The sequence below is a fragment of the Thamnophis elegans genome, chromosome 2 (genome assembly GCF_009769535.1).
Source record: "Thamnophis elegans isolate rThaEle1 chromosome 2, rThaEle1.pri, whole genome shotgun sequence".
In the NCBI taxonomy this organism is placed as follows: domain Eukaryota; kingdom Metazoa; phylum Chordata; class Lepidosauria; order Squamata; family Colubridae; genus Thamnophis; species Thamnophis elegans.
The window spans coordinates 35,232,896-35,255,510 of record NC_045542.1 but is presented as its reverse complement, the minus strand read 5'-3'; the positions used below and the strand labels follow the sequence as shown (position 1 = coordinate 35,255,510).

The window sequence follows — 22,615 nt, the reverse complement described above, 5'->3', positions numbered from 1 at the left end:
ACGATACATTTTCCTAATAGTAATACACACTTATATTAGGTTGCAATCTATTGTTCAATTATTCCATGTTTTCTCTTGTTATTACTTTTATTTTATCATATAAAAATTATTATATACAAAATTTATACACTAATATTCCCCCTTCTCTTATTTCTATCGTATTCTAGCTTTAATCCTTTATTAAAAGGCTTTTTCTTTCTATTCTGTATAATTTCTAATCATGTCACCCACTTACAAAAAGAAAAGAGAGTGAGAAAAAGAAAAGCAAATCAGAGCAACAGCAAAAAAGAGAAATCATCTTTGCCCGTTTCAGTACTTTAAGTGCTATGTTTTAAAAGAAAAGAGAGAGAAACGGAAAAGCAAATCACCACCACAACAACAAAAATTATCTATCCATCATCTTTTGCCCATTTCAGTACTTTAATTGTTGCATTTCTTACAACAGCACTGAGACTCCCTAACTTAGGGCAGAGTTTGTCTGTAAAAATTTAAACCATTTATTTTCCTTTCTTCCTTATCTGTATCTTTTGGCTTAACTGGGCCTTTCTAATGAACACAAGATTACCAAATCAAGATACCTGTATATGGAATTCCATATTTGCTTCATTTGGAGATCAGAAAACCACACATTTTGAATGCTTTTGTGCGTCTGAATGTAAATGGCTTTCTAACCAGACTGTACAGGTAGTCCTCAACTTATGACCACAACTGAGCCCAAGATCTCTATTGTTAGGTGAGTTTTGCCCCATTTTACGTCTTGCCAGAATTGTTAAGTGAATCCCCGCAGTTGCTAAGTTAGTATCAGATTCATTGTTAAATGAATGGCTTCCCCATTGACTTTGTCAGAAGGTCAAAAAGGTGATCCTATGAACTCGGAATACTGCAACCATTATAAATATGAATCAGTTGCCAAGCATCCGAATTTTGATCAGATGACCATGAGGGTGCTGCGGCAGATATAAGTGGGAAAAATGGTCATAAGTCTCCTTTTTTCAGTGCCGTTGCAACTTTGAATGGTCACTAATTGGACTGTTGTAAGTCAAGGACTATGTCCATTGGTCGTTCTTAAAGAAGCAGTGGAAAATAGATTCTTGGTTTCTACCGCAAAGATGAGGTAGAAATCCTTTTCGATTATAGGTTCACATTTGATTTCGACTGCTGGGCTTAAGCTCCCAATATGCCTTCTCTTAACTTTGTTTGTGTCCTGCCTGATGATTTTTGCAAATAACTCGAGGCGGTGAACATATTTAACACACCTTCCTTCTCTTATTATCCTCACAACAAGAAGCCTACGAGGAGTTGGGCTGAGAGAGAGAGAGAGTGACTCGTCAAAGCTCATCCAGCCAGCTTTCATGGCTGAATCAAGACTAGAACTCACCATCTCCTGCTTTCTGGCCTGGGGCCATAACCACTAGGCCAGTGGTTCCCAAACTTGGCAACTTTAAGACTTGTGGACTTCAACTCCCAGAATTCTGCAGCCAGCTGGCTGGAGAATTCTGGGAGTTGAAGTCCACAAGTCTTAAAGTTGCCAAGTTTGGGAACCACTGCACTAGGCCAAACTAGTCATAAATTAATTGTAAATGAGCCCTGAGGGCAGAAAATTAATTAGGATTTTCCCGAGGCTATTTATTCTCATTTCCTTCTGTATTCCTTAATTCATTGAGGGATAGGTGGAAAACAGTTGGAACATATGGAGGCATCTAAACTGTGGGGACTCCCATGGCCTCCCTTTTTTTGTAGCTGGAGAGTGGCAAGGGATTGTGTTCATTTTTGTTTAGATTATAGTTCCAAGCAAGAAACTTAAGGTGATTAAAAAAAAAAAAAGCACTTACGCCCACATCCCAGCTAGAAAGACTCCCAGTGCAACTTCTAAATCAATAAAAAGTCCCTAATGTTATATTTATAATCTTTTAAAAAACAAACATGGCAGTTAAACCAAAAAAGAATGTACAAGGCGGGAAAAGACATACTTGGATACCAATTCTTCATGTACAGGGAACTTTATCGCTTGTTCAGCTCTATCTCAGGAAAAGGTGGCTGAATGATTGTTGAGGAGGAGACAAATCCAGTTGGAATTATAGCAATAGCAATAGCAGTTAGACTTATATACCGCTTCATAGGGCTTTCAGCCCTTTCTAAGCGGTTTACAGAGTCAGCATATCGCCTCCACAGTCTGGGTCCTCATTTTACCCACCTTGGAAGGATGGAAGGCTGAGTCAACCCTGAGCCAGTGAGATTTGAACAGCTGAACTGCAGATAACAGTCAGCTGAAGTGGCTGCAGTACAGCACTCTAACCACTGCGCCACCTCGGCTCCTTTGACTGCTGAGTTGTCTACCTTTTTTCCTCTTTCTCTGCTGATTCTCTAAATTGGATAACCTGAAATATGTGGGCATTTCAATCATAAGTTTATTTATATCCCATCTTTTAATATTTTTATAAGAGTGATTAAGCCACACAATGTTCCTTCCTCCTCCTATTTCCCCCACCCCAACAAACCCTCTGTGTAGTGAGTTGGGCTGAGAGTGAGTGACTGGCCCAAAGTCACCCAGCTGGCTTTCGTGGCTAAAGCGGGACTTGAACTCACTAGGCCAAACTGGCTATGCGTCAGTAACAGGATTAAAGCAGGCACATCTCACTACCTATTCTTATTTGGATTTAAATATACCATATTTTTCGGACTATAAGACACACCGGAGTATAAGATGCACCAAGATTTCGAAGAGGAAAATAAGAAAATAAATGTTTTTGGCCTCCGTGCATCCAGTTTTTGTCCCCCCTTCGGCCCCCAGGAGCACTCTGCAGGCCTCCCAAATCTTCTGCGTATCCCGTTTTTGTGAAAACAGGCCCATTTTCATGAAAAACGGGCCTGTTTTGGTCTCCCAACCCCACCCCACCCATGCATCCTGGTTTTGCTCTCCCCAGCCCCCAGGAGCACTCTGCAGGACGCCCAAACCTTCTGTGTACCCTGTTTTTGCAAAAAAAAAAAAAAAATGGGCCCGTTTCCACAAAAATGGGATGTGTGGAGCGGGGTTTCGGGAGGCCAAAAATAGCCATATTTGGTGTATAAGACGCACTGACATTTCTACCCTCTTTAGTCAGGGGAAATTGTATCTTATACTACTTTTTCTTGCATAGCACCGTATACATTTGCAGAAAAGGGACACCTTAGTCTCCATTTTGTTAGGCTATTTTACCAACAAGGCAGGGGCTTTCACACATGGAAAACTCATGGCCACTTTCTTTACTTACCTAAAGCTCAGCAGCTGAGACCTCTTATTTAGAGACTTCTAATGAGTTGAACTAAGCAACAAAGGGCTTTTTCACTTCTAAGCTCTCTCTCTCTCTCTCTTCTGTTCTCTTCTGCGAAAGCATAAAACCCTTCGTAGGTTTTTGTAAGAAGCCTGGATTTCATTTCTCTTTACTTCTCAACCTTGACATTATCAACAATGAGTGGGACTCTATAAATGTACTACAGCCAATCCTTGACTTACAACCATAATACCGCTCAAAATTTTCATTGCTAAGCAAGGCAGTTGTTAACTGAGTTTTGCCCCGCTTTACAACCTTTGCTACCACAGTTGTTAAGTGAATCAGGTTTCTCCATTGACTTTGCTTGTCAGAAGGTCTCAAAAGATGATTACATGACCCGGGGACACGGTAACCATCATAAATATGAGTCAGTTGCCAAGTGTCCGAAATTTGATCACGAGACCATGGGGATACTGCAACAGTCGTAAGTGTGAAAAACAATCATCAAAGCACTATTTTTTTCAGTGCTGTTGTAACTTTGAACGGTGACAAAACAAATGGTTGCATATCAACAGCTACCTGTATACAGGTTGGAATACTGATTCTTAAGTGATGCTATACAGCTCCACAAGGAGTAAGTTACTGATATATCAATATTGGAGTATTCAAGAAAGTACAGAAACCTTCTCCCCTCTTGCAATGGCTTCTTGCAGCCAGCAGAGGAGAATTGGTGTATTCTGTATGAGCCGTGGTAGTGCAGTGGTTAGAGTGCAGTACTGCAGGCTACGTCCGCTGACTGCCGGCCACCTGCAATTTGGCAGATCGAATCTGACCAGGCTCAAGGTTGACTCAGCCTTCCATCCTTCCGAGGTGGGTAAAATGAGGACCCAGATTGTTGGGGGCAATAGGCTGACTCTATAAACTGCTTAGAGAGGGCTGTAAAGCACTGTGAAACGGTATATAAGTCTAAGTGCTATTGCTGCTTCCTTCCTCCTGAGAATAAAATTTCAGTTTTCTTCCCCAGGTCATTAAAAGGATAGGGCAGATGCTAAGGAGAAATTAAATAGGTAGGAACAAATGGACATCACCTTGGATAAGGTGATGAGCCAAGGTGGCGCAGTGGTTAAAATGCAGCACTGCAGGCTACTGCTAGATCAGCAGGTCAGCGGTTCAAATCTCACCGGCTCAGGGTTGACTCAGCCTTCCATCCTTCCGAGGTGGGTAAAATGAGGACCCAGATTGTTGGGGGCAATATGCTGACTCTCTGTAAACCGCTTAGAGAGGCCTGAAAGGCCTATGAAGCGGTATATAAGTCTACTGCTATAACCCTGAATTAACTTCCATCTATTTAGAGCTGTATATCTGATGAGCTCTCAGAAAGAGGGCTTATAATGGCACTAAGACAAGAAGTGAATTCCCAAATCATTCTAAAATAGTTGAATGGTTCCTGCTGAAATATGCCTGAGAATTGTGTGTGTGTGTGTGTGTGTGTGTTTCACTCTGAAAGTGGTTTTTTTCCATGTTATCTCACCTCCAGATGCGGCATCCAAGCAAAGTAGAGAATACATGTAGAGAACAAAGTAGAGATGCACATCGGAAAGGGGGCATGAAATGATATGTTCTGTTGGCAAAATTGTGACTCTACTTGGTACAGCCAGATTCCTGTCGAATCACCCATTCTCATATGATTTCTACCCTTCTACACCCTTTTGCCCCTGAGGAACACCAGCATCCCAACTTTTACAGACACATTTTTTTAAGATAGGCTGGTTAACACAGAATGTGAAATTGATTAGCCCATCTCTGCTTACTTAGAAGTGTACTCAAAAGAATTCCCATATTTTCGCATCACTTCCCCCCCCACCCCAAGGTGGAAATGTCTGTGTGTATTACAGAGCAAATGTTGCCAAAACCCTGCCCACCCACCAGCCCCCCCTTTGGCCTCTGCTTCCCAGCAATTTGCCTCCTTGCAGCAAACAGCAAACAGCCTGGTGAGCTTCAGCACAGCCGGATTTAGCACGCTGATTGGCAGTTGGATCAGCCTCCCGGAATACCACCTATCAGCTGTTCCAAGCTGCAGGGATGGCCATTGCCACTGTCACCACCCATCGCCACCTCTGCACACATTTTCGGCCTCTGTGCCTTCCATTTTTGGCCTTTGCACGCTCCATTTTCAGCCCATTCCAGGCATCAGGAATAGGGGGCAGTGGCGATCCCCACCACCTGGAACAAGCCGCAAACAGGACGCATGGAGGCCAAAAATGGGGCACGCGGAGGCTGAAAATGGGGCACGTGGAGGTGGTGAAAAGTGGCGGCGACAATGGGTGGTGGCGATCCCTGCAGCTTGGAACAGCTGATTGGGGGTATTCTGGGAGACCGATCCAACCACCAATCAACTGCTCGTGCTAAATCAGGCTGTGCTGAAGTTGCCCAGACTGTTTGCTGTTTGCTGCAAGGAGGTAAATTGCTGGGAGGCAGAGGCAGTTTTTTTCCCTTGTTTTCCTCCCCAAAAGCTAGGTGTGTCTTATAGTCCAGAGCGTCTTATAGTCTGAAAAATATGGTGTCTCTTGTACAATGTAGTCTGCCCAGGAGATAATTCCTTTCCTAGTAGTTACTGCTCCTGAGACCAATAGCTCCTCAATTTCTCATCTCGGATGATGTTCTTACAGTGCCCATTCTGATTTCTGCAGCTTATCCTCCTTCTCCAAGACCCGTTCTTTAATGTTATTTATCCAGTGGTTGCACAAATACAGAGGACCACTTGATGACAGTCAAAATACAAATAAAAACCTAATTCTATGCTGCCCCCTAGTGATCAAAAGGTCTATTGGTCAACCTCAGGTGCTACCAGACCAGTGGTGGGAATCAAATAATTTAACAACCGGTTCTCTGCCCCAATGACCAGCTGGGTAGGCATGGCTCTGTGGTCATGTGACCATGTAGTCGTGGCCAACTCAACATTCCTCAAGTCGATGGGTGCTTTGCCTTAGCTGTTTCAATGTAATAAGGGTTAACCGGAAAGGCAGTTTCTGTAAGCAGGCCAATAAAGATTAGGCTAGAAACAACACCAGAATGTTTCCTTCCTGCCTTCCTTACAGGATTAACCCTGTAAAGTGGAAAAAAACAAAATGAGATTTCTTCCAACAACTGGTTCTCCGAACTGCTTGGAAAGTTAACAACCAGTTCTCCCGAATAGGTGCGAACTGGCTGAATCCCACCACTGTACCAGACTCTTGAACCCTTAGTCTACCCTTAGAGTAAGATGGATCCATTCGAAGTGTATAAAGGGCAAGCTTGCAGAGGCAACAAGATTTAAATCAGCATGACTTCCTGCCAGCTCTGGATAGGAAGAGAATATGATAAAGCAGCTCTGTTTGTGTGTGTTGGGGTGTGTGTGTTGGTGTGTGTGTGTGTGTGTGTGTGTGTGTGTGTGTCTTAACCATGAAGCTTTCTTGGGGTAAGAGGCGGTCTCTCAGTTACATCTACCTACCTTATTGTGAAATTCCAAAACAGAACATACACTAACTTTGCACTCCTGGGATTATAAACAAGTGAGCCACATTCTGTCATGATTGCTTCAGTATTGACTACCTTTGACTGCAATTCTGGCCTGCTTCATTGTCCAGGAACTCGGACTACACATTCATTTCTTCAACCCATTTCTTCACACATGCTTGGTCCTGTTTTTCCCCCTCTTCATTCTCCACCTTCACTTTCACAAGAGAGACTACAATAGAATTTGCACCCTTGGAGAAAGACTGGATATTTCTGACTCTTAGCAGCAACGGCAAGAGTTAATACTGGGCTGAATCGTTGCCCTTGGCATCCTCCACCAGAAGTCCTGATTGGGAAGGGCTCTGCTTCTGCCCCTGGTGGACTTTGACAAGGAGCAGAACTGTTACCTACTAAAGGCTAAAGGCTCTTAAACAGAGTAGGGACTTGCTGTGGCTTTGAGCGCGCAGTTTGCTCAAGTTATCTCCCTAAGCTTATCTTCGGAAAAGGTAAGGAGGAGGAACAATAGGGGGCGGGGAGGTGAATTGATGTTGCTCAGTGTCCAATCCCAGGGATTTTCTAATGGACTCCTTATATTTTCCATCTTGCAAGATTGCAAGCTTAGGAAGGGTAGGATGTTATAGGCAGGAAATTCAGCCAGTATAACCAAAACTGGGTAAACTGGGGAGGGGGGGGAAAGACCTGGCCTAAAAAAAAAAAACTTCCCATTTTGCTCTGTAGATAGGAACTATTTCAGGATTCAAAAGCCTAGCTGTGTTAGATGAAAACAGAGACACAAAATCGGAATCCCAGGTTCAAACTTCAGAAGGAAAGGGGGCAATTAGTGCGGGAAAACAAAGAGAATTTCTACTTTAAAATAGGATGTAGTCTTTGTTTCTGCTACTGTATGTCTTTAACTGGACCTTATATCTTTTTGCTTTGTGCCTGATTTACAGAATGTAAATCTCTAATTCAGTTCGCTTGAGGAGAGCTATTAGCATTCCAGTTTATAGTCTGATAAAAGGAAAACAGTGGATTATAGGAAAAATGCAACATTTCTTGAGCCTCTTAAAGAGTAATCGTTTTGTTATGTTCTCCATTAATGGACAGAGCTCATTCTGCCAATCATTTTTTCCTTTCTTGTATTGTTTTTGAGTTTTGGGTAACAATCCTAAAATACAAAGAGAACTGTTGATTGAATGCATTAACCTATGAGGGTAGATTGACACTGTAACATACCTGGAATAGTCCAGGAATGGCGTGGAGAAAATATACATACCTATTTCAACTACCGTAACCTCTACATTTTCTAGAATGTATTTATTAAATTTTTAAACCACTCATTTCGCCTGAGTGACTCTAGACAGTTTACAAGTTTAAAAAAAAAAGCACAGTGATTGCTGAAAGATGGAGATCTCAAATGAGAGATACCAATCATGAATGGGTATTTACCCGTGCCAATAAAGAACTAGCAAATCAAAATCAGTGGTGGTTATACTATCTGTTTCATTGAAGGAAGGAATTATCTTCATGATCCTCTAAAGCAAGGGGTCCCAACCTTTTCTATACCCCACACCCCTAGAATGCTTCTGATATATTCTCGCACCCCTTAAAAAAACACATGATTATATGCATATAATTATACATATACACTATAATTTTGAAACTTCTAAACCCAAGTTTTCGCACTCACTGGAATATCATCTTGCTCCCCCGGTTGGGACCTCCTGCTCTAAAGAGTGCAAAAAGAACATGAAAATTAATTGTAGTAGCAGAGAAGAAATGTAGCTGATTGAAGAACAGGAGACACTGCTTTGTGGTGAAGTAACAAATGCCGCCAGAGTTAGACTTTATCTTTTTATACTCAAGCAAAAAGCCATTTCTGCATCTCACATCCATCTTTTGGATATCACTGGTCATCTTTCTAAATGGGATGTGGTGGCTCAGTGGCTAAGACGCTGAGCTAGTTAATCAGAAATGTCGGCAGTTCGGCAATTTGAATCCCTAGCGCCACATAACGGAGTGAGCTCCCATTAATTGTCCCAGCTTCTGCTAACCTAGCAGTTTGAAAGCATGTAAAAATGCAAGTAGAAAAACAGGGACCACCTTTGGTGGGAAGGTAACAGCCTTTTGTGCGCCTTCAGCGTTTAGTCATGCCGGCCACATGACCACAGAGATGTCGCCAGACAGAGCTGGCTTTTTGTCTTTGAAATAGAGATGAGCACCACCCCCTAGAGTCAGGAACAACTAGCACATATGTGTGATGGGAATCTTTACCTTTACCTTTACCTTAGTCATCTTTCCTCTGAAGCACTGATGGAAAATTATAACTTTATTTCTACGCCAAGTGAAGTCAAGGCTAGTCCAATCTGGCAGAATAAGGAAATTGTCACAGGAAATAGAATTGGGGCATTAAATCCTTCTTTGTTATTTTTCTTGCATTTAAACTGTCCTAGGATAGGGAAGAAATTCAGGTGCCACAATAATTGGACTGGATTTGAATGCACAATTCCTTGACATCTGTAGCCTTGTATGCATGTGTTGGTGTCAGTGTCATTCTCTAACTAGTAGCTACATTTTTTTGAACTACATTGTATTGAATTGCACCTGACATGATTAAACCCTAACCAGGTGGACTGGGTTCACACAGCATGCAAAATGCTACACTGCTATTACTAAGATGCAATTGATGTAATATGCTATAGCACAAACATGCTGCTTTGTGATGTCCTGCTTCACAAAACTTTATAAGAAAGTGGCTGAGTTTCCACAATATGTTTCCAACCTCCATATTCTGTTGTTTTATATAAATACAATTACTGACAAACATGTGCAAAAAAAAAAATCATGGTAAGGTGCATTCAAGTAAAGTCATTAGCTGATGAAGATCAGGCATGGGGATGACCACAAGAGGTGTGAGACATATTCTTGCAGAATTATCCTCATCTTAATGTGAATGGGAGGCTCTAGGGTTGTGATCCACTCCAGGGTAAGAGAAACCATCCAAACTGTACCTTATGCAAGTTGTGTAAATGTCAGTTTAATCCTTTAATCTCCTCCCGAGCTTTGCTTGAATGAAGCATAGAACTGGGTACACGTTAACCGGGACCAAAGACAGTTACAAAACTGACCTATTAAACCTATTCAATAGTTTAAACTGGAATTCTGGAGGAGGGGGTTTATCCTCTACTATTCGACTATGGGACAATGGGACATAGTGGCTCAGTGGCTAAGTCTCTGAGCTTGTCAATCAGAAAGGTTGGCAGTTCGGCGGTTCAAATCCCTAGCGCTGCATAACAGAGTGAGCCTCTGTTACTTGTCCCAGCTTCTGCTAACCTAGCAGTTCAAAAGCATGTAAAAAATGCAAGTAGCAATAGCAATAGCAATAGCAGTAGACTTATATACCGCTTCATAGGCCTTTCAGGCCTCTCTAAGCGGTTTACAGAGAGTCAGCATATTGCCCCCAACAATCTGGGTCCTCATTTTACCCACCTCGGAAGGATGGAAGGCTGAGTCAACCCTGAGCCGGTGAGATTTGAACCGCTGACCTGCTGATCTAGCAGTAGCCTGCAGTGCTGCATTTAACCACTGCGCCACCTAGAAAAATAGGGACCACCTTTGGTGGGAAGATAACAGCATTCCCTGTCCCTTTGGCATTTAGTCATACCGGCCACATGACCTGCCCTCTAGAGTCCAGAATGACTAGCATATATGTGCAAGGGGAACCTTTACCTATTTGACTACCCATAGCTGAATCTTCCCTTCAAGAGAAAACTGGATATCAGATTATGGTTTTATGGTTTTATTGGGATTTATATGCCGCCCTTTTCCCTGAGGGGACTCAGGGCGGCTTACAACCACAGGGGAGGGGAAGTGCAAGGTCAAAACAAACACTTTGTGAACAAAAGAAAAATAATAAGACACAACTTTCATTCAGCAATCAAACACTCGGGCGGGTAATTAGAAGCCTATCCCCAGGCCTGCTGGGAGAGCCAGATCTTGAGGGCTGCGCGGAAGGTCTGGATCGTGGTGAGGGTGCGGATCTCCATGGGGAGCTCGTTCCATAGGGTCGGGGCAGCAACAGAAAAGGCTCTCCTCCGTGTGGTCGCCAGTCGACATTGACTGGCAGATGGGATTCGGAGGAGGCCCAGTCTGTGCGATCTGATTGGTCGATTTAGGGAGGTAATCGGCAGAAGGCGGTCTCTCAAGTACCCAGATCCACTACCATGGAGTGCTTTAAAGATGGTCATCATTATCCTGAAGCGCACCCGGAGACCAACAGGCAGCCAGTGCAGCTCGCGGAGGACAGGTGTAACGTGGGCGAACCGAGGTGCGCCCACTATCACTCGCGCGGCTGCATTTTGGACTAGCTGTAGTCGCCGGATGCACTTCAGGGGCAACCCCATGTAGAGCCCATTGCAGTATTCCAGTCTAGAGATCACAAGGGCTCGAGTGACTGTTGTGAGGGCCCCCCGATCTAGGTAGGGCCGCAACTGGCGGACCAGGCGAACCTGGGCAAATGCCCCCCTGGTCACAGCTGACAGCTGGTGGTCAAAAGTCAGCTGTGGATCCAGGAGGACTCCTAAGTTGCGGACCCTATCTGAGGGGTATAAAATTTGACCCCCCAGCCTAAGCGTTGGTGTATTAGCCAAATTATTGGGGGGGAAACACAACAGCCACTCGGTCTTATCCGGGTTGAGCACCAGTTTGTTAGCACTCATCCAGTTCTTAACGGCCTCCAGACCCCGGTTCATCACGTCCACCGCTTCATTGAGTTGGCACGGGGCGGACAGATACAATTGCGTATCGTCCGCATATTGATGGTATTTTATCCCGTGCCTCCGAATGATCTCGCCCAGCGGTTTCATGTATATGTTAAATAGTAGGGGGGATAGGACCGAACCCTGAGGTACTCCACATGTTAGGGGCCTCAGGGACGATCTCTGCCCCCCTACTAACACCGACTGCGACCTGTCCGAGAGGTAGGAGGAGAACCACCGCAAAACAGTGCCTCCCACTCCCACCTCCCGCAGTCGTCGCAGAAGGATACCATGGTCGATGGTATCGAAAGCCGCTGAGAGGTCAAGGAGAACCAGGATGGACGCATAGCCTCCATCTCTGGCCCTCCAGAGATCATCGGTCAATGCGACCAAAGCGGTTTCTGTGCTGTAACCAGGTCTGAAGCCGGACTGGAAGGGGTCAAGATAACTGGCTTCCTCCAAGGCCCGTCGAAGCTGAAAGGCCACCACCTTCTCAACAACCTTCCCGATAAAGGGAAGGTTGGAGACAGGACGAAAGTTGTTTAAGATGGCTGGATCTAACGATGGTTTCTTTAGGAGGGGTCTCACCACCGCCGTTTTGAGCGCGGCGGGGAAGTGCCCCTCCCGAAGGGAGGCGGTGATAACCGCCTGGATCCAGCCATGTGTCACCTCCCTGCTGTTGGCCACCAGCCAGGAGGGACACGGGTCCAGAATACAAGTGGAGGCACTTACAGCTCGGATGGCCTTGTCCACATCCCCAGAGGCAACTTCCTGGAACTCAACCCAGAACTGATGTGGCAAATGATCTTCCTGTGTCTCAGCTGGATCTACTGCGGTGGAGTCCAAGTCCGATCGAAACCGAGCTACTTTGTCCGCCAAGAATTGAGCATAATCCTCAGCCCTACCCTGCAAGGAGTCTCCCGCATCCCTCCTATTAAGGAGGGAGCGGGTTATCCTGAACAGGGCGGCTGGGCGAGACTCGGCGGACGCAACCAAGGAAGAAATATATGATCTTTTTGCAGTTCTTAATGCTCGGACATAGTCCTTGGTGCAGGTAGTTAAGAGTGCTCGGTTTGCCTCGGACCTATCGGACCTCCACTGGTGCTCTAGGCATCTCCTCCGGCGTTTCTTCTCCCGGAGTTCCTCGGTAAACCAGGGAACTCTCCGGGATCCACTGACCCGGAGGGGCCGTAGTGGCGCAATCCGGTCGAGAGACTCCGACGCCGCCGAGTACCAGGCGGCAGCCAGAGTCTCCGCCGAACTGTGGGCGAGGGTATCAGGAATAACCCCAAGCTCCGTCTGGAACCTCAAAGGGTCCATAAGTCGCCTGGGGCGGAACCACCTGGTCGGTTCCTCCTCCCTACGGTGGGGGTTTGGCCTCCGGAAGTCAAGCCTCAGTAGGCAATGGTCTGACCACGACAGGGGTATGATCTCATTACCCCTCAGACCAAGATCACACATCCACTGCTCCGAGAGAAATACGAGGTCGAGCATGTGACCCGCTGCATGGGTTGGGCCCCGAATTACTTGGGTCAAGCCCATGGCTGTCATGGAAGCCATGAACTCCTGCGCCCCTTCAGAGCGTTCACCGAGCGATGGCAAGTTGAAATCCCCCAGAACTATAAGCCTGGGGAACTCAACTGCCAGCTCGGCTACTGACTCGAGGAGCGAGGGGAGGGATGCTGCAACGCAGTTGGGAGGCAGGTACGTTAGCAGCAAACCCACTTGACCCTTGAGGTCCAACTTTATCAGCAGAGACTCACACCCGACAAGCTCCGGAGCAGGGACCCTACGAGGTAACAGAGACTCCCGGATTACAATAGCCACACCGCCACCCCTTCCCTGGGCTCTCGGCTGATGAAGCACCTGAAATCCCTCTGGGCACATCTCTACAAGGGGGACTCCTCCTTCTGTGCCCAGCCAGGTTTCAGTAATACATGCCAGGTCTGCCCTCTCGTCAACAATTAAGTCCCGGACGAGGGGAGCTTTGTGAACAACAGACCTGGCATTTAGCGACAACAGCCTGAGACCAGGGTCCTGACTACTCGCGCCATCTGGTCTTGGAGTGGGACTCCTAGGGCCGGAAGGAGGGATCTCTGTAATGTAGCGAACCCTCCTTCCCCGGTAATGGCCAGCCCTAAGGTCCCCGCCGTATCTGCCTCTCCCTGTCACGACCGCTATGCTCCGACCCACTCCCATGTCCATGGTCCCCCCAACCACCCCAGTTCCTCCCGCCTTCCCCAGCAGGTCCTCCGAGTCAAGCATTCTCATTTATCCACTCTAACAAATCCCACGTAAGAATTTAAAACATATAAAATACAAAGGTAACAATTACTAAAAGTGGGCCATTCATTCAATTCCAAGCAACTCCCATACACTCAACATTCTAATTAAAATTGCGCAGTTATAATATATAATAATATGGAAACAGTGGAGGAAGCGATGGTCTGCTCCTCTCCCTTCTTATGTCCTGGGGAGATGTCCTTAGCCACCAAGTCAAAAGTACGTAGTATATAAGGTGGCTGTAGACAAACAAGATTGAGTATAAAGCTCCAGAGTTCGTAGACGGCTCCCATATAGTCTTGCCCCACTGGTGGAGGTTAGATTCTTAGAAGCTGAATTAGACTTAATGAGTTTTTCTGTAATGATACTTCTCAATGTAAGTGTCACAAATTAGATGCCTTAGATTGTAGAATGGTGCAGTTTGGACCTTAAAATGGAGTCCCAAATCTAAATCAGGTAGAAACACATTTTATGCTAACTATTGAAGAGACTGTCCCACTGGAGTTATTAAGCAATTTTGCCCTATTTGAAGTCCACACTTACTGGGGTCCCCAAGTCAACAGATTGAACCCTTACTCCACATCATAGTGCAGTGCTAATTTGGATCAGGTTCATCCAGTCCATTTCTTTTATTTATCTGCAACCCAAAGCTGTTAGGTGAGAATAAATTAATTTCTAGCTTCCATCTTTGGAAGGCTCCCTAAAAATTCAAATTGTGTTGATGATTCATTAACTGTTTTCTAGTAGCTCTGTTTCCCCATTATTTCAATTAGCATAGATGTTTAGCAAGATAATTAATAGGGCCGCTTAAATACCAGCAGCTTGATCAATGTCTCTCAAAGGTATTATTCTGGAATTAAAATCCTAATGATTGATGCAGACTCAGACAACCTCATGACCCCTATCTCTGTAGGACTGCAAATCCTTTGATGAGCAGCCACTTGTCCCAAAAGGCAATTGGATTTTCCTGGGTGTTTTTTTCTTTGAATACATTATGCTTCCCATCCAAGCAGTGGTGAAATTCTTTTTTTTTTTTTTTACTATTGGTTCTGTGGCCGTGGATTGGTGGGTGTGGCAAGGGAAGGATTCTGCAAAATATCCATTCCCTCCACACTCTGGGACTAGCCAGAGGTGGTATTTCCCGGTTCTCTGAACTACTCAAATTTCCACTACCGATTCTTCAGAACCTGTCAGAACCTGCTGGATTTCACCCCTGCAACCAGGAAGTTTTTTTCAGTGAAGAAGCTTTCTGGGTGAGAAGGGAAACATTTTTGAAGAAAAAAGCCCAAGAAAGTCCAGTTGTCTTTGGAAAAGCTCCTTTGGGACAACCATGACCTGGATGACTGAGAATCTCCATAGACATTGGGTGCCTTGTATTGGCTACGACTGATGGAAGTCATGATCCTAAATAAATGGAAAACCTCAGATTGCTTCTCCCTGAAAAAAAATATGGCATGTGTGGATTGAGTTAGATAAGTACCATTTGGACATTCGGAAGAGGACAAAAATGGGAATACTGGGGTCCCATTCTACTTTTGCCAATCCTTTCCCATCTCCGCAGGCCTTCAGCCTACCATGTGGTGCTACATTCTACTCATCAGTGTGGTTTGGGCTGTAGTCTGGTTCTTCCGCGACCAGAAGATTTTGAGCAACTTCAAAGACAAATATGTTTTCATCACGGGTTGTGACACGGGTTTTGGGAACATGCTAGCCAAGAAGCTTGACAAAAAGGGTTTCCACGTGCTGGCAGGCTGCTTGACTCAGAAAGGAGCCGATAACTTGGACCGCACCAGCTCGTCGAACCTGCGCACCACACTGATTGACGTCACCAGCTCCGAAAGCATCTCCAAAGCAGTGGAATGGGTGAAAGCTGAAGTGGGTCGAAAAGGTGAGTTTCGCCCCATCAGGGATCAAAGAGAAGACAGGAGAGTATGTGGGAAACTAGGAATAGAATTAGCTGTTTGAGCTCCTTCCCTATGTAAATAATCAACACACTATTCTTATAAGTCAAGGTTTCTCAACCTTGGCAACTTAAAGACATGTGGACTTCAATTCTCAGAATTCACCAGTTTCTTCATTTCTGTTGTGGTCACAGGATCTGTTTTCATAAATTGCAATAGCACTTAGACTTATATATCACTTTACAGTGTTTTACAGCTCTCTCTAAGCAGTTTTTACAGAGTCAGCATATTGCCCCCAACAATCTGGGTCATTTTACCCACTTCTGAAGGATGGAAGGCTGAGTCAACCTCTTGAAAATCTCCCAAACTGCTACCATTAGTTCACCATACCTTCCCTGGGCATGCCAACAAAATAAGGTTTTTCCAGCAGACCAATCAAAGCAGTCTCAGCCTCATAGCCTGCCCGGAGTCTAATTGGGTCAGGTTTGGCTCATCCTGAAAAGTCACCATTCTCTTACCTTACCCAACTGTGGGAGGAGAGCACCTTGTTGTAATTGCCCATCTCTGAGAAATTCACGGCACACTTCTTAAGGTTGGTCTCGTAATTTGCCTCTTTTTTAAAAAAGGAGGAATCCTGCCCTCCCTCAGAGAAGCATTCATGAGGTTAACCAGGTGTCACTAGAAAGCTCCAGGCTAAAGTACAAGCTAAGTTGGACAAGGATCCAGAGGACAAGCAGTGGAAGGCACCATTTCAAGGACTCAATCACTGTCCTTCTGTATCATAAATCAAAACCAATCTATTATGTACAAAAAAGTGTTAACTGTACACCAAAGCTGACACCCAGATAGGCTCAAAGATGCCTTCATCTGCAAAATAATAATAATCCCTTATTGAAAATGGTATAATAAGTCCTCCAGAGGTCTGTGAGGAGGAAGAAATGGAAGAGTACAAGGTAGCTCTCTTACAAACAAAACTAGTCAACCAGCCATGAGGTTGACTCTACAAAACATTCAGGGAGAACAATGCTGTTTTGATGCACATTTATCAGATTTGTCAGATCTTCCTCCACTGGCACGCATAATCTGCTTTGGTGTTTCAGCCCAAACTTTCATACCTGTAGTATAAAGGTAAAAGTTGTGTCTGACCTTACAGATGAGCATAGCTCATCTGTTCCTTAGCTGAGCGAGCCAGCATTGTTGAAAGACATTTCTGTGGTAATGTGGCCAGCATGACTATACGCTGAGACTTATGGAACACTAGTTACCTTCTCACCGAAGTGGTTCCTATTTATTTACTCACATTTGCATGCTTTCAAGCTGCTAGGTGGGCAGGAGCTGGGGCAAGGATGGGAGTTCGCCCCATCATGTGGCACTTGGGTTTCGAACCCAGGCTGTTAGCTTTTCAACTGACAAACTCAGTCTCTTTAATCACTGAGGTAGTATAAAGCTACCTTTAAAAGGGGTCAAACAAAATCCTTGAGAATGGATCTGGCAAGCTCTATATTCCATGTACTAACCATAATCGTGGATAACAGTACGTGTTGCGCTATTTTGACGGGACAGCACATTTACACTGTTATACAAGCTGTATACTCACTACTTTACATTGTAGCCAAGCATTTCTTCAGTGTTGTGACATGAAGAGAGATACTTAAATATTTACAAATGTGAAGGGGTGTACTCACTTCTGTGATATACTAGTGCAATCAGTCAGAAACCTTTCCATGTTGCCTTGGAATATTGAACCGATAATCTTTACAGATAGACTATTAGTTCATTGCCACTAATTCAACCTTAATCACAAGGTAATCCATCCAAGACAATGAAAAAAATAAATGAGGTGAGGTGATCTCGCTCTCAGATCATCTCAGATATTCAGAACAAATACCAAAACAAACACAAGGCCTATACTACATGTTCCTAGTTGGGTTAGACCTCTGTCATGAGTACTATAAACTCCTGAATTCTTCCAGACAAATCAGCACCAGAGTAGATTTTGAAACCTTTCAGCACCAACTCCAGTTGTCATTTTAGTCTGTGATTCTGTTAGCCAACAGGGCAGGAGTTACATTAACAGAATTCCTCATCTACTGTATCTCTGATCCTACATCTTAGTTGCACACCCATTGTGCAACTTATATCCAATGATCCAATGTGGAATGTGGGATCAGAGATAGATCCAGATCTCTCACTGGTATCTTGGTAAGGGAGATTATTTTTATGAATTACACCCAACCACTTGCTGCAGAGAACACAAACTGGGGCCACATGAATTGGCTTTCCTACAGCTGGTGTGGTAGCATAAACAGAAAAACACCGCACCACCATACAGTTGCTGAAGTGGAAGCCCTCTGCAGTTTGTTTAGCGAATAAGCAGGATTGTTTTTCTCATTTTCCCCTCTCTCTCTTTCAATCATCTCCCAGGTCTCTTTGGTCTGGTGAACAATGCAGGTTTAGGCAGCTCTATTGGCCCCACGGAATGGATGACCGTGGAAGACTACCGCAAAGTCATGTCTGTTAACACTTTTGGAATGATCGAGGTATCATTGGCCTTCCTGCCATTGCTCAAGCGAGCGCGTGGACGAGTAGTCAATGTTTCCAGCGTCTTGGGGCGGATTTCAGCCAACGGTGGTGGCTACTGCGTTTCCAAATACACAGTGGAGGCCTTCTCTGACAGCCTCAGGTAGGTGGGCTTGATGCACGCTCATTCCTCAGGTCCACAATAGCCTTCCGCAGTCTCCCTATTGCAGTGTTTCTCAACTTTGGCAACTTGAAGATGTCCGGACTTCAACTCCCAGAATTCCCCAGCCAGCATTTGCTGGCTGGGGAATTCTAGGAGTTGAAGTCCAGACATCTTCAAGTTGCCAAGGTTGAGAAATACTGCCCTATTGCCTGCTCTTAGTGTAACAATTATTGTTATTAAAACGGATGTCTTATGCTAACCAGAGGTGGGTTGCTCCCAGCTCAGCCCCATAGTGGAATTCAGAACCGCTACCAGTTCTGCAACCCAGGCCTGCCGCACCCCCAAACTGGTTCCTTTGCCACTGCTGGGTTGCCACTATTTTGATTTTTAGTGACTGCACATGGGCAGCTCACTGTAAATTGTTCTACACATGTGCAAAGAACAATTTACATTGAACAGCACGCGTGCACACAGCACGTGTTGCGGGCAGGTTGCAAACCGGTAGTAAAACTGGCAGAAACCCACCCCTGATGCCAACCCCCATGATAACCATTCAGACTGGGCTGTTTTCCCATTTTCAAAGATTTTATGGTGCCCATTGTTTCTTGAGAGATAAAGGTATCACGAAATAAGCATGTTGATCATACATAATCCTTGTGGCAACAACCGACTACACCATTATTGGGGACTGAAGGAATATTATGGAAGCTTTACATATTAGTATAAAGAATATAATTCAACCTTTCACAATATTTTGGTGTTTTTTTCCCCCCCCCCAGGAGGGACATGTATCATTTTGGGGTAAAAGTCTCCATTGTAGAGCCAGGCTTTTTCAAAACAGCCATGACTAATCTTGAAACGATAGAGGCCGCTTTGACGCACTACTGGGACCGAATGACTCCGGAAACCCAGCAGAGCTACGGTGAAGGTTTCTTTCGCAATTGTGAGTACTGATGCATTCTAGAATACAGGTAGAAGCAGGGAGGTAAACTACTCCCATTTGAAGCCATTTTCTGTAAAAAAAAAAAAAAAACCCTTCCAAACAAATGCACCGTGGCCATAGCCGTATTGCAGGGTTTAAGGATAGTTATTGTTCCCATCTCCATTCTCAAAATACTAAAACCTGCCAAAAAGTGACTGAAATCATTCTGAAGAAAGGGGAAAAAACAACCTTTGAGTAGGCCTTGCTCCCATTTGCATCCTTACTTTTGCGTTTTAAATAAAGCTTTCAAAATTTAGTATTTGGTTCCCAAATTTCAGTAGGTGCATAGCAACATCACTTAGATTTACATACCACTTGAGTGCTTTACAGCCCTCTCTAAGCCATTTACAGTGGCAGCATATTGCCCCCAACAATCTGGGTTCTCATTCTACCGATCTTGGAAGGATGAGTCAACCTTGAGAGCTGGTCAGGATTGAACTCCTGGAGTGAGCAGTGAGTTAGCCTGCAGTACTGCATTCTAGCCACTGGGACACCACGGCTTTTCGGCACGGCAAGTGTTAGTAGACCTTTGTATCTGCATATGCAATTTTCTACCTGTTCTAACACCATCGAAAGAATTGTGCAGATAAGCCTTACATCCCAGCAGTGATTTCAGTCAAATTTTGCAGTTTGCTAGTTAAATTCAGAATGGAGAACAGTTTTTCTTAACATGATGCCCATCAGAAGAATTGAACTCCCATCAATTTATACTGTTGGGAGTATAAACATCTGCCCTTAATCAGTTGTCTTCAGACTAAAGATCATCTGATTGAAGACAGTTAATTTAGGTCTAGGAGAAGTCAAGTGTTAGCTTGATGGGACCAGCTAACAAGCAGAGGAGTCGGCATCTTACATTAAGACAAAAGACATCCTAAAACAGTAACAGTAACCACTTATCAGGATAAGGTTAAGTATCAGGCAGAAAGTTTAATTTCTGATTATGTCCATCTCTCTGTAGACTTGAAAGTCCAAAAGTTCATCATGAACATCATCTGCGATTCTGATCTCAGCAAAGTGACAAACTGCATGGAGCACGCCCTTCAAGCTAAGCACCCCCGCTCTCGTTACAGTGCAGGATGGGATGCTAAGTTTCTGTGGCTGCCAATCTCTTATCTACCTTCCTTTTTGGTGGATATTTCCCTGGCTCTCATCTTACCAAAGCCAGCTCAGCGGATGCACTAAAAGCTGCTCCCTCATGATCAAGCTTGAGGCCTAAATGTTGGCAGATATACTCCTTGAAAGCTAATGAGAAATAAAAGGATTATTCAAAGAAAGCTGTTGTCTCGCCAGCTCTGGTTTCACAGGACGGTATGGAAACATTTCCATATCTTAATGTACTACTAATGTACTAATGTACTACTTGCTACTTACTATCCAGATGCTGAGGAATCATAAGGAACAGGGATATTTGGATGCTGAAGGGAAACGTTGGGCAAATGAATTGAGTAATCAGTGCCAACATAAAAGCACCTGACAAAAAGTGGGTACCATATATTTTTTCAAGCATAAGCTTTTTTAGTGAGACTTTGAGGTACACATGACAGTACAGGAAAGGGCAATATTGAATCTTAATTGCAGCATTGGGGGAAAAGGTTAAAGTAAAATCAGTATTCCAAATGGCAAAACACTTCACAGTTCATTGTCTTAACTCCAATCACCAAATCACACCACTGTTGCAGACTTTCAGAGGCAGAACTTGGGGAGACCTTGCAGGAAGTACTCCAAAAGACCTCGAGCTGCTAACTGTTGTGGTAGATTGTAGATTGCTCAACAGTCCAACTTTCATGCATCCATACATTCTGTGGGGAATGTTAAAGCTATGAGTAGGAATCTCTATTGGATTTGTTTGTTGTAGAACACCCCAATATCCAAGAGAGCTCAAAGATGATCTCCAGACCATAATCTGAAAACCTTTGCTACCTTTTTGTATACATGTCCAAGTCGTCTATTTAGAGGAGGAATAGATACCAAAGGTTCATTAGGTGAATGTATGGCGAAGTGAAGACATAAACGGATGTTTAGGACAAAACCATTTCCCCAGAGTTCTCATGCTTTCCCAGTTTCAATCCTGATGGATAATGGATGATGGAAATTCATTAGGATTCAATATGGCAGCTTGGGTTACATTCAACCAAAAATCTCTCAATTTTTTCACTGAGCCCAAAGGATGACCCAACAGCCTTTCTTTGACTCCACTTCAGACAAAAATAGTTTTAAAGTTAGAATTCTATTTTTAGCTAGGCAGCTGTGTTAAAGGTGTGTCTATATTAACCTGATTTTTCAAAAATGCTAGCAAATCTAGCACAAATGTACTCCTACTTAGCAGCAACTGTTAAGAAAGGGCAACCAGGTACACAGAAATACTGATAGCAGATTGCTTCCGATGATTGGAGATAGAGGCAAGAGGAAAAAAGATAGAACTTGCAATTCTCCACAATGGCTATCAGAGGATGATTTGGGCACCATGGGAAGTTCCTTGTATAACCAGATTAATTTGATAAACATAATCTATTACTTACATTGAAATTTAATATGGCATTAGCATCACTGAGAAAGGATAACTTTTAGAGCCAACTGAGATTGATGAGCCTTCTTTCATGGTGCTAATCTAGAAACATGGCTGTGATTGTCCTAAAAAGCCCAGGCAGGAAGTGGTTTAATAATGACCAAGAACTAAAGTCCTGTTGAAAGCCAAACAGAGGAAGGAGAAGAATAAAAGGAATGCAATTCAGAGTTCTCAATACAGGCAGTCCTCAACTTACAACCACAATTGGGACCAGAGTTTCCATTGCTAAGCAAGGTGGTGGTTAAGTGAATGTATGACCTTTTTTGCCACGGTTGTTAAACAAAACTGACTTCCTCCGTTAACTGCTCCGTTAACTGGCAAATGGCGATCCCATGTGCCTGGGATGCTACAACCACCATTAATACGTGCCAGTTGCCAAGCACCCAAATTTCAACCATGTGACTGTGGGGGTACTGTGATGGTTGCAAAGTGTGAGGACCAATTGTAACTTTTTTCAGTGCCACTGTAACTTCTAACAGACACTAAACCAATGGCTGTTAAGTCAAGGACTATGTGTAAAGGGTAAAAATACATACATCCACAACCAGACAACCCCCCCCCCCCCGGATCCAAACACATCCCATAATTCAATGTTAAGTAAGATCTCCTACATTTCTGGAGCACTGCAGGAGTTGTTTACAACTGATTATATCCTACGTTATTCCGGTATTATATAAAGAAGCCATGGTCTACCAAC

At 44.2% G+C, this 22,615-nt stretch overlaps 1 protein-coding gene across 1 annotated transcript; it reads left to right on the top strand.

Annotated features, from left to right (window-relative positions):
• Positions 1–7,112: 7,112 nt before the first annotated feature.
• LOC116502724 (retinol dehydrogenase 5-like) lies at positions 7,113–20,620 on the top strand. The gene is made up of 5 exons (XM_032208625.1): positions 7,113–7,252; positions 15,348–15,674; positions 18,112–18,370; positions 19,150–19,313; positions 20,311–20,620. Exons 2-5 carry the CDS (start codon positions 15,362–15,364, stop codon positions 20,532–20,534), a joined length of 960 nt encoding a protein of 319 aa, XP_032064516.1. The 5' UTR covers positions 7,113–7,252; positions 15,348–15,361; the 3' UTR covers positions 20,535–20,620.
• Positions 20,621–22,615: the final 1,995 nt, after the last annotated feature.